At 45.7% G+C, this 12,499-nt stretch overlaps 1 protein-coding gene across 12 annotated transcripts in view; it reads right to left on the bottom strand.

Annotated features, from left to right (window-relative positions):
* ZNF236 (zinc finger protein 236) overlaps positions 1 to 12,499 on the bottom strand; it is a 109,120-nt gene that overhangs the window by 87,158 nt on the left and 9,463 nt on the right. For 8 of the 12 annotated variants that reach the window (XR_015242668.1, XM_086683252.1, XM_086683242.1 and 5 more), the window contains exons 2-3: positions 5,980 to 6,122; positions 4,090 to 4,254 (exon numbers count right to left, since the gene is read on the bottom strand). The exons of 1 other annotated variant lie outside the window; for it this stretch is intronic. Coding sequence is in view for 9 of the 11 variants with exons in the window: in XM_086683252.1 (XP_086539378.1) it covers positions 4,090 to 4,254; positions 5,980 to 6,122 (308 nt within the window). In the remaining 2 variants the exon portion in view is untranslated. Of the gene's footprint in view, positions 1 to 3,670; positions 3,811 to 4,089; positions 4,255 to 5,979; positions 6,123 to 12,499 lie in introns of those variants that run through there. 3 more of the 12 variants (XM_086683247.1, XM_086683244.1, XM_086683250.1) reach the window with 3 other exon arrangements.

Raw genomic sequence — 12,499 nt, 5'->3', positions numbered from 1 at the left:
GTCCAAGTGCCTCGGCTCTTGGCCTCATGAAGACAGAGCAGTGCTCCCACCTCACCGAGAAGAATGAGGCTAGCCAGCCACAGGCCCAAGCTGTGGACGGGGCACCGGGTGCCCCAGGGCAAAGTCACGACGGGGCCGGGGACAGCGGGCATTGTCAAGGGCTGTGCGATGCTCACTGCTGTCCGGTCCCGGACGCACGAGTGGCTCCAGACACTCAGCTCCACTGTCATCAGACCTTTGCGAAGTGGCTTTCGGTACCTGCTGTGGTTAGAAGCAGGGACTGAGTGACAATCAGTGTGGAATGGGAAATCCCAGGGTTCAAAAAGCTGTGCAGCACGTAATCCGTGCACGGAAGTCTTTCACATAACTCAGTAAGACCAATACTCACTATGCTGTTTGGATCTAAGTACTTGAAAGAAAAGAAAAAAGAAGAACAGAGAAGGAAAGAGAAGGAAAGAAAAGAGAAGAGAAGGAAAGAGAAGAAAAGAAAAGAAAAAAGAAAAGAAAAGGGGAAAGGAAAGAGGAAAGGAAAGGAAAGGAAAGGAAAGGAAAGGAAAGGAAAGGAAAGGAAAGGAAAGGAAAAAGAAAAGAAAAAAGACGGGAGGGGAGGGGAGGGGAGGGGAGGGGAGGGGAGGGGAGGGGAGGGGAGGGGAGGGGAGGGGAGGGGAGGGGAGGGGAGGGGAGGGGAGGGGAGGGAAAGAAGGAACTCTTAGGTTTTGGCCTCCGAAAAAACTTACTGAGACACGTTGGGAAGTCTGCCCAGTGCGGCAGAAGCCGCCGGGTGTCCACCCCAAACCGGTGCCCTCCCTCCCCGTGAGCCCTCCCACAGGGGGTCACCCCTTGCTCTGCTAGGTGCCGCCTCTGAGGATGAGTCCCTACAGCAGTGTTAAATTCTGGAGCGCGGCCACTGTTCTGTGACGACGAGGGAAATGGTCTTTGCTTTCAGGAGATGCCACACTCAAGTATTCAGACGTGCAACAGCAGTGGGACAATGCGGTGGGGCCGGGGGGACAGAGGTGTGCCTGGCGATCCAGGTAAAGGACTCACTGTTCTCAGGTGCTCACTGGACCCGTCTCAAGTGTGAACTTTTTCAGAATAAAAAGTCAGGGGATATGCTACCACTGACGACACACCATGACGACACACAGGATCAGAAGCTGGTTTTATTGGAGACGCTCCCCCCATATGCTAGTGAAAACAAAACGTCTTATCACCCGATTACTATTTCTAGACGAGGCTGTGTAGCTAAAACCTTACAGAGAAACTGGCAGAATGGCAAGGTACAAAGGCTAACATACAAAATCGCTTTCCTACAGACGAACGACAAACACATACAGAAAAAAACCCTAAACGATGCTAATAAAAATCCTAAAATACTTAAGGGTGTAAATAATACACTGAATAAAACATTACTGAGATGTTTTGACAACAAAGATTCAATATTGTAAACACATTCAATTTTCAGCCGTAACAATCTAAAAATGTAATTCAAACAAAATAAAAATACCAACCGATTTCTAACTAGACGAAATTCTAAAGTTCACATTAGTAACAAACCAGAAAAGGAAAACAGGAAATATACGAAATTTGCTTATGGTCACAGAGGACCACGGCAAAGACAACGGTGGAGGACGAGGAGGTGGTGACCCCCACGAAGCCGCGAGAGGACCGGGCAGAGGGAGACGGCAGTTCTGATGCCACTCTCTGTGTCATCTCGACTTCTACTAGTAGGCTACCTTGCAGATATTCGAAACCGAACGCCCCCTCGCCCCTCAATCCCTACTCTGCCGTGGGCTGTGTGGTCACACTCACTGAACCCAAAGCCGGGGCGGGTGCTTAATCAGATGGAAAGGGGCGGACGTGAAACAGAAGTGGGCTGGACGCCAGAGCCCGGCGCTGACTTCCCCAGATGGACGAGGCTTCCCGGGCTCGCGGACAGCGGTCGCAGCAGGTGGCTGTGGGACTATTCCAGGGACAACTGCAAGGCAGAGGGAGGGGAGGGGCGTGCCGACTGCAGAGGACGGACACGCGGGCCGAGCCGGGGGGCAAGAGCGAGGCCCACAGGAGGACCGGAACCGAGGGATCGGTGTGAGCGCCCGCGAGGTGCAACGGGCGCCGCACGCGCACCTGCACTGCGAGACGCGGCGGGGCCTTGCAAAGTAATTTCAGATGTGGGAAGGAGTTCTGAGCAAGTCCCAGGGACCAGATCTGGAGCTGAACGCGCTGCTCACTGCAGCCTCGTATCTACGAAAAGCTGAAGGCCGCTCACAAGAGGGACGGTAGCCTGCCGACTTCCGCACGTGCGTCTGCAGGTGACACCGTGCGGTTGTTGAAGAGAACGAGACGGCCCAGATGAACACAAGCGGAATGACACCGAGGCTGCACAGCTGAAGACAACAGGAGCAGGACGGACGGCGCGCACTGACCAGGCTGCAGAGACCTGCACACGCCCGGAACGCCAGGCAAGCGGACAGACACCGCTTCCAGGACGCCTCGACACCTCGCTCTCACCCTCCCCACTCGGATTTCTTACCACGTGCGTGTCAAAATTAGTCCAGAGTATTTTAATACACCGTTCAACACACACGTTTTCTGCTTTTCAAAAAACACAAAAACAAAACCAAAAAACAACGAGCGAGACAAGGCACGCCGACACCGTGCGGGAGAACGTATAAAGCAGCACGGGCTTCCCACAACATAACGTGGCATTCTATAAAGACCTGAAAAAGTATTATCAATTCAGCAAATCCAACTGTAGGCATCTATCCTAACGAAATGATTAAAGATGCATAGAAAGACGTATTATTTATAATATTAAAAAAGTATAGGGGCATCCAGGTGGTTCAGTCAGTTATGCACCCGATTGCGGCTCAGGTCATGATCTCATGGTTTGTGAGCCCACGTCCGGCTCTGTGCTGACAGCTCGGAGCCTGGAGCCTGCTTCGGATTCTGTGTCTCCCTCTCGCTCTCTGCCCTACCCCGCTCATGATCTATCTCTCTCTGTCTCTCAAAAAATGAATAAACATTAAAAAAACAATTTTAAACTACTCTTATATATATATAAACTATCATGGAAAGCACATATAGCAAAAAAAAGTCTGAAAGATTACACACGCATTCTCTCTAAATGTTGTGATTATTGGTTCTTTTAATAATGTTACTCTTCTTAATCTTTAGTTTCCAGCTTTTTTCCAAAGTAAATACATATTACCTATACAGTAAGTTTCAAAAAGATAAAAACACATTATTTTGTATAAAAAGCAAAGACATATAAAAAGAAGAGACAAACCTACGTAGAAAGTATGAACCCAATTTTTAGGATGCAAATTTTCCGCATGCGACTTCAATCATGTATTTGTTTTTCTGTCTCAGGAGGAAAGTATACCAAACAGTTATCTGTAACCATCCTTGGAGAGTAGAATTAAAACTTTATTTTCCCCTTTTTACTTTTTTGCATGTTCCTAATTTTACACAATAAGCAGAGATATGGGGGGGTTAATATTTTCAAAGAAGCACCCATTTACACACTGCAGACACAAGCGCCCCCGCCCCCCCCACCAGCGACAGAGAGCCTGGGTTTCCCTCATCAGCACTGCAGCCCCGTCGGCCCTCAGGTGCTCCCAATACCACACCTGTGGTCCTCACAGAGCCCCTGACTGTGGTGTTTGACCTGCTTTGGGTCATCATGAACTTCTCTTCCCCCAAATTCCCACACCTCAGGGGGTTCAGACGCCAAGCAAGGAGACACTACCATCTTGAGAGACAGAATATTTACTTCTGGCCACTGCGGAATCCTACAAAAGTTCATTTCTGATAAAAAAAAAAAAAAAAAAAAAAAAGGGTGGGGGTGGGGGGTGGGTAGGGGAAATACACCAAACATTGAAGGGTCTCTGCCCTAAGGTACTGACATAGGCGAAAAAGAAAACGTTTTGTCAGTCAACTAGAGATTCAGCCAAGGCACATTTAGTGATAATTATCTCCTTGAAATCTATACGCAAGGCTTTTTTACACTAGCTTCCACCTAAAATCCCCCTAAGGATTAGATGCATTTTAAAAATCCATGAACAAAGTATAGGCCAAAATAATTACCTCTTCCTTTTCATGCAGCATAATATGCGCTTTGAGACTAGCCACTCTGGAGAACTTCTTGTTACACACAGGACAGGTAGGGTCTTCCCCATTGTGGGTGCATTTATGAAGTGTCAGGTTGAATTCAACATTAAATGTTTGGGGGCACTGGTCACATCGATGTGGCTATTTGGAGAGAAAAGTCAAGAAGCCACTGAAACACAATCTTTCCATAATAAATGTCATTCAAATATCAACAAGTACCACGATCTACAACCTTTCTAAGGAATTTCTGAAGTCTCTTCTGGACCTGAAGTCAATAAATCCAAAATGGACACAGCAAAGCTCCTTGCAAAATTCCTCAGAAGATTATAAAGATGACAACACGTGTATGTAGAAAATATCTTGAATAAGAAATGCTGCATATAAATGCATCAGGATATAGTCTCTATGAAAATAAACGTGGGGCACCTAGGTGGCTCAGTCGGTCGAGCATCCGACTTAGCGCAATCTGTGGGTTCAAGCCCCACGTTGGGCTCTGTGCTGACAGCTCAGAGCCCGGAGCCTGTTTCAGGTTCTGTCTCTCTATCTCTGCCCCTCCCTCACTTGTGCTCCTTCATGCTCTCTTGCTCTCTATCAAAAATAAATAAATAAACATTTTAAAAAATATATGTATGGGTGCCTGGGTGGCTCAGCTGGTTAAGCGTCTGACTTCAGCTCAGGTCATGATCTCACAGTTTGTGGGTTCGAGCCCCGAGTAGGGCTCTGTGCTGACAGCTCAGAGCCTGGAGCCTGCTTCAGAGTCTGTGTCTCCCTCCCTCTCTGCCCCTCCCCCACTTGGGCGTTCTCGTGTTCTCTCTCTCTCTCTCTCTCTCTCAAATAAATAAACAAACAAACAAACAAACATTTAAAAAAAAGAAAAGAAAAGAAAGGGGAGAAATTTCAACTCACTGGGTTGGATTTTTCTGTTCTTTTCTGATCAACTCTACTGCTCTGAACAATATCACTTCGAGTAAAACAAGTAATCAACGTTTTTAGGTTTTCAGAGAGTTGCTTCTCACAGTCTAAAATTTCCCCCAAATGAAAAGTATTCTGCCACTTACTTGTAGAAAGATAAAGTAATCGCTGGCATTTCTGAAGTATCAAGACCCTGAAGAGTCAGTATTTTCAGATTTTCCGCTTGGGAGGGTAGTCCCAGTCAGTACCAGCACTAACGTTATTATACTCGGTCATATGTTATCTCTAATATTCGCACTGCAGACAAAGCCAGAGTGAGTCACCTCTTGTTCTCCAGAGGAGACTTCCCTGGTCACCTGAACTCGAATGGCTCACCGGCTTACATTCTCCTCATCCAGAGGAAAGTCAACAACCACTTTTTAATGGTGGTCCTAACTGCCACTTCCTATCTATCGGGCAGATCATTCCATTAAGACACTAATACTCTTAACCTAGCCCACAAGGGGCCCTGAAAAGAAGGATTCAAATCTCTATTTAAGATAGTGCTGAAATTCGATCTAAAGTATCTGGAATCTCTTATAAAATGCAAGACACCTTAAGGATAACGCTCCCTGCTGGAGAAAAACCCATCAAGATACACCAATGTTGTGTTCAGGCATACAGAAACCGAACTACTGAAAGTCCCGTTTCGAGATTATTTCTTTTGTCCGCTGACAGAGAACTTCAACACCTAGATTCCCTAGGCAAACCCCCCCTTCGTCTCATTAACCAATATAATGGCTAGGAAACGACTACAACTTAACACAAAACGTCAAAGATTTATTGACGTAAGATAAAACGCTCCACTACTGAGGAATCTAACTTACAAGGACAAGTTTTATTTGACGTGGTGATTTTCACAATACCTCCAGTTTCAACGCTCACATTTCTGACACCCCTCTTGAGAATACATACCTTGTCATTTCGCTCGTGATCCCTCATGTGGCGTTGAAACTGGGACTCTTTTGGAAAAGATAGCAGACAGATTTCACACTTATGGAAGTTTGGAACTTGATAGGCATAATTAGTGTTCTCCGCATTCAATGTTAAAACTCCATCTATAAAATTGCATAAGTATAGACAATAAATACCAGTTGTTATTCTCATCACATAAATAAAACTAAGTTATTTGGTTATTATTTAGAAACCAAATGACGTCAGGGATTTATGAGAGAATTTAGAAGAAATTAATGGTATCTTAAATGTTTTAAGCGGACACGTTCTTAAGTTAGATATGAGAAATGCTGGGACGCCTGAGGCACAGCAGGAAAGAATTCTAAGTCCCCGTGGTAGGGTTTTTAGAAACCTGAAGCTAAACTCCTGAGCTTGATATCCACGCAAAGACACACGAAAGCCAAGTCTCTTAGCCTTGCCTTTGGGCTTAACATGGTTTCAAAGTCACCTGAAATTGCAGAGGCATTTCACCTCTAAGCCACTTTGAGGATTCACCAATAACCCCCACTGTTCTTCTTCCATCACGCAGCAAACAAAACTCAGGTGGAGACAGAAAAGCTAACTAGAGCACTCAATCCACCTCTGAAAACTGCCGCAGAGCAAGATAAGTCAAAGAGGAGAAAACTCGTCCCCCGATGGTTACTGGTCAGACGGACAGAGGCCAGCAGTGCTCCCTCCGGATGAGCCCTGGGCCTCACGATACGCTTCTCGACACCACTCAGGTCAACAGCTACAAACATAAGAGTATTTTCTAATAAAAATATGCAATAATCACAAAAATTCGTCAAGAATTTCAGGAAATAAAGATGTCCAAAACTGCTACAACTCTTTAAATAAACTCCAAGTCTTACTATAATTTAGACACAAATACATAATACATGTTAATGATACAAGAGCTAGAAATAACAGCACGTACGACTCTTCGTATCAAATCTGACTCAAAAATATTAAAATTTAGAAATCTGGAAGTAAAGTAGGGTTGATTTTAAGACTCTAGTGTTAAAGTAAGCTCCAGAAAGTGTTCTATTTCTCATGGAATGCCATGGTAAACATGGGCATTCCACATTTTCAAAAGACCTTTAAATGCCTCCCTTGAGAAAAGAAGCCACAGTTCCAAGTTTGGCCAAAAGTCCTTCTCCTAAGGTGCAAGTGCCCTGAAGGAGAAGTGTGGCCACAGATGGGGGGCGGGGCAGAGGCCAGGCCACGGAGGAGGTGGGGTGGCCGGGCACAGAGAGTGGGTGGCACCTTCAAGAATTCCTCCGGCGGACCCCGGGTAAAGCCGATTCGTTTCTAGAAACACTGGCATAGTTCGATAGACCACAACTTCATCCAGAAACAAACGGGTCTACTACAGAAAAGATGCACATAGCTTTTATTCTATTTGTCTTCAACTATATCCACATTCTGTTCACAGACATGCATTCAAAATTTCTACAGTAAATTAGTAACAAATGTTTTAGGACTCCCCAGGTCCCCCCAAAAATGGTTGCTGGGACATCAATTGATATATTATTCCCTTTGGAAAAGTTTGTACTATGGAAAGAAACAGTTTGGGAGGTTGAGAATGTTCAAGTAAAATATCTGTTGAAAATTGTGTTTTAAGAACTCAGTAGCAACTGCTTCCACCAAATGGCTGAATACAGAGGTGACAGAGCTCCTCAATAAACACAAAACTAAAAGGCTACTTCAGGATGTAGAACGAAACGATGTTCATAGCGTCTATGCTGAAACTGCTTAATGACAGCCCAAAATGAGAAAGGATGTAATTATGTAATTACCTGCAACTAACAGATAAAACCCAACAGATAAGAGACTATACACTCAAACCTGAAAATCACATTGTTTTGCTTATGAATTAAGACTTTTCCAGGGAAGATTTTTATCTTAAGAAGCAAGACCTCCCTCCTTAACGAAGCTCAAAACATACTAAAATCATGTTTTCAGTATGTCCCTTCCACCAGCGATAATACACTATTAATTTGGTTCAAACACAAACTTAAAATGATAATTCAAATCAAAGCATAACTACAAGGGAAAAACATGTCTTAGTTTCCACAGAGAGGATAATTTTAAAATCCACAGCATCTCTCGACTTTTGCTCTGCTTTGGGGACACAGGCTTTGCACACGTCATTTCTCTGCACTGAGAAAGTACGAAGCCTTCCTCCCAGGGCGAGGTGGGCTCTATCATTCACACTGTTCTTTCCGGACAGCGTCCCAGGCCTTACAAAGAACTCTTTCGCCTATCACCTCTTCAAGTTCATTCGAATGTCCAATTTCCGGTCCACAGAGTACCTGTTGTTCAGAAAGAAGCCTATGAAACAAATGTATCCTTAGGACGAGCTTAGGAGGTCCACAAACCCTGTGAAACCCACACGTCCACACACTTCCCATTGTGCTGGGGGAGAGGTAGCATGTCCACAGCCACAGAGGCCACCAGATTGTTTAAGGGGCCACGGATCTAAGTAAGGTGTGATCACACGAATGGTCCGCCCTCCTGGGGACAGCTGCATTGTTAAGAAGCGGCCCGAGGAACGTCACGTGACACTCAGGCAGCACACGTTCCTGATGCTGTCCAAATCAGGTCGGTGTCCTCTGTACCCGACTCCACACACGCAGAGTAAGCACAGAGCCACCTGCATCCAGCAGGGCCCAAATCTAAGAGTTCACCCAGGCCAGGATTTTTCAAGTACGCCTTTCTGCCCGTCCCTGCCCCCAGAGGCAGGGGATGATCACTCCGAGATCAGTTTACCCAGTCACCTAACACACACAGGCACCAACACATTCTCTTCAACTGTCCGCTCTCCCTGACTCCAAGGACACAAATTCACCACCAAATTTAAACAAACACTGACTGTACAAAGATCAGAAATTGAGCAGGGGCGTCTGGGTGGCTCAGTCAGTTAAGAGTCAGACTCTTGAACTCAGCTCAGGTCAAGATCTCAGGGTCTGTGAGACCGAGCCCTGTGTCGGGCTCTACGCGGAGGTGGAGCCTGCTTGGGATCCTCTCTCCCCCCCGCCCCCCCCCCCTCTCTCTCCGAAAAATAAATAAACTTAAACAAAAATTGTTTGAGCAGCTTTGTTTTCCTCGAAAAAAATGTGAATGCTAGTTTCAGAATCATTTAACTCCACACGGAGATTCTCAAGAGTATATAATAACTGACCAGGCCCAAAACAATAAAGCCTCAGAGTCACTCAGGTGAAATGAGACAGATAACGCCTCCTGGCACTACGAGGACAAGCCTGTCAATGACTGAGGCGCACAGCCACCTCTAATGCTGTCCTTCCGCTCCACGGCCCTCCACGGCCCTCCACAACCACACTGCTCCACAGCTTTATGCAGGCCTGCTCTGTAAGGACCTGGGACGGGATGAGCTCTCTTACGAATTGGTCCTTTTCCCAGACCAGGCATGGCAGCTCAGCCCAGTCAGCTAAATCTTAATGGCAAAGGCCTGTTCCTTATCTCCAATCTAAAGAGCTAAGTTGATCTCTCTTTTTTTTAAACATGTTTTAATGTTTATTTATTTTTGAGACACACACACACACACACACACACACACACACACACACACAGAGGGTAAGGGAGGAGGGGCAGAGAGGAAGACACAGAATCCGAAGCAGGCTCCGGGCTGTGAGCTGTCAGCACAGAGCCCGACGTGGGGCTCAAACCCACAAGCCACAAGATCATGACCCGAGCTGAAGTCGGACGCTTAACTGACTCAGCCACCCAGGCCCCCCCTCTCTTTTTTTTTTTTTCAAAGATCTTATTTTGAAGTAATCCCTACACCCAATGTGGGCCTCGAACTCACAACCCAGAGATCAAGAGCTCCGTGCTCCTCTGCCTGAGCCAGTCCGGTGCCCCTCTAAGTTGATGTCTTCTACAAAATGCCTGTCTGTGACATAAGAGTTCCACAAAATCTATTACATTTATAGCATTCCACTGACCGACCTCAAATCTGCATCTCCTGACTGAAATTCTTAAGCACGGTGCATTGATGACCTCGGCTATCCATAAATCCTGAGGCATTCTCCGTATTAAATATCGGGTATCAGTATCGATAATTACTATTAATCAATATAATTATAATTATATGTTACATAGTGTGCATACTAATTATATAATTATAATTATATATTCAATATTAAAATGAGATACACCAGTTTCAGTTTCTAGACTGAGCTAACCCCTAAACTTTGTATCTCTTTTCATGTTTTTGAATAAAAACCTTCCAAAGTATCATTGACCTATCTTCTGCGATAGGCCCGTCTTCCAACAACCCGCCCTGTCCCCAGGAACCCAGCTCTCTACCCACGTGACCTCTGTCCCCTGACCCCAGCTGCCTTCTGAGGCCGCCCCGCGGGCCCCGGGGAGTCTGACAGCCACCACCCTGCTTCACGTGAGGCCACTTCCCTACCATTCTCTCCTTTCTCTTACTGCTCCCTACTTGCTCCTGTTCTCGGATTCCTGCTGCTCCCCCCACACGGGCCAGCATTCGGGCAGGAGCGGTTCAGGGTCAAGCATGGGGGGGGGGGGTCTGGACCCGTGAGCCTTTCTAGGTCATCACGGTGTCTCCGAAGCCTCGCTCAAAGCCTGAGCGCCCAGCGAGTATTTGCTAAGCAGTCGGAGATAAGATGAAAGTTATGACTCTTTCGGTCTCTCCCCAGTTGTCTGAAGCTCCCAAGACCAACGTATCTGATTTCCACCTTCAGCCTGACTCACGCCTCAAAATGACCTAAGTTACACTCAGTACTTCTCCAGCTCGTTGCGTATCCACCAACCGTTCTGACTTTGTGCACATGTTCTCTAGCCATGTGGTTGCTCCGGGAGCCATTATCTTCTCCCTAGAATCTTGCAGAAAAGCCAGTGCTCCGGTCAACAGCTCCAGCCGCAAGCACCCGCTTTCCTCTCAGAAGGAACAAGCATCTGTCAACTCAGGAGTGCCCGCACCGAGAGAGGCGAGTACTGTCAGGGAAGATTCTGGCACTGTTTGAATCTGACCTCTATCATCTATTCAAATGTATCTACTATTAAGTAAATATTCATTTGGAAATGAAGGTAATCCTCAAAACGCAGTCGACGAAAAAAGCAGTACGTTTGCGGTGCTATTACTGCTTTAATAAAGGGATGATGGGGCGGAGATTTACCGTGAGTTTGCTTGTATGTGCACACGATATCCTTGAGAAACTACAGAAAAAAATAACAGCATTGGTGACCTGTAAAAATGGCAACTACGAGAGTGGGACGAGGGCTGGGAAAGGGACTTCCATTTTTTAAAATTCCAAACCATTAGAATGTATTACCTGTTTAAAAAGAATTAAAAAGGAAGACATAAAATTTACTCTGGGGGAAAGGTGAGTTATACAGTCCATACCTTTGCTGCATAACTAAGGAAACCAACACCCCAGAGAAATTTAGCTACTTGGTCAAAATCACACAATAAGCCAGGGCAGAAGTGGGAGTGATTTTCAAGTTCTAGAATCAGGCTTCCCTGCCTCTTAAGGTCCTGATTTCTGAGACAAGACCCCAATTTCAACATTATGCCTACTGTAAAAACAGCAGATGAACTGGGATTCTATCGACAGTACTTTGTCAGTGATCAGCCCAAGACTGCTTATGTTCTTTCCGTATAAAACAGATTCAACGAACTGTCAAGCCAAAGCGCTGGTCAAAACCATGAGGAGTTTTGGGGTGCCTGGGTGGCTCAGTCGGTTGGGTGTCCGACTTCAGGTTAGGTCATGATCTCATGGCTGGTGAGTTCGAGCCCCATGTCAGGCTCTGTGCTGACAGCTTGGAGCCTGGAGTCTGCTTCAGATTCTGTGTCTCCCTCTCTCTCTGCTCCTCCCCCACTCATGCTCTGTCTCTCTCTCTCTCTCTCTCTCTCTCTCTCTCAAAAATAAACAAACATTAAAAAAAAAAAAGAACCATGAGGAGTTTCAATGAGAATCAGAGTCAGAGACACTGGCACTGGTTTCATGATACATGATATGAAACGTATCTGTGGCACAGAGTTAAAGATAAATACTTGGTCAGAAGAAACTCATTACATGATCCCTAACAGGGTCAGGCCGCTCATATTCCCACGGTAAAGTTCACCTTTACCCAGGAGCACTTTCAATGCCCGTCAGTAGGTACCTGTGTGAAGGTCCCCTTTCATGACTCAGATTACATTTTCTCTGCTTTTAAAAGGAGTATCAAGTCCTCTTTCAAATATTTGCTTTTATTACCTGTAAATTTTGATTTCTAAAGAAAGACTTTAAACTCAGGTGGCTGTATATTTAGACACCACACGTTACCCAAATTTAACAAAACTACAGTGCGTTAAAATTACAACAAAATAAAGCCTCCAGGATCTAAAGCCCCACCAGCTAGCTAAAACGTATCTAGGCCCAAGGTCTAAAAGTAACAGGGCCTTTTTGAGACTGATCTGAGAGTGTACTGCTGAGAATAACCTCCTTAGACGATGCACAAAACTAATTTTCCA

Source organism: Puma concolor, chromosome D3, assembly GCF_028749965.1.
Source record: "Puma concolor isolate L17-30 chromosome D3, mPumCon1.1.hap2, whole genome shotgun sequence".
Classification (NCBI taxonomy): Eukaryota; Metazoa; Chordata; class Mammalia; order Carnivora; family Felidae; genus Puma; species Puma concolor.
Note: the sequence above shows the minus strand (reverse complement) of the source record. Positions and strands in the feature narration are given on the sequence as shown.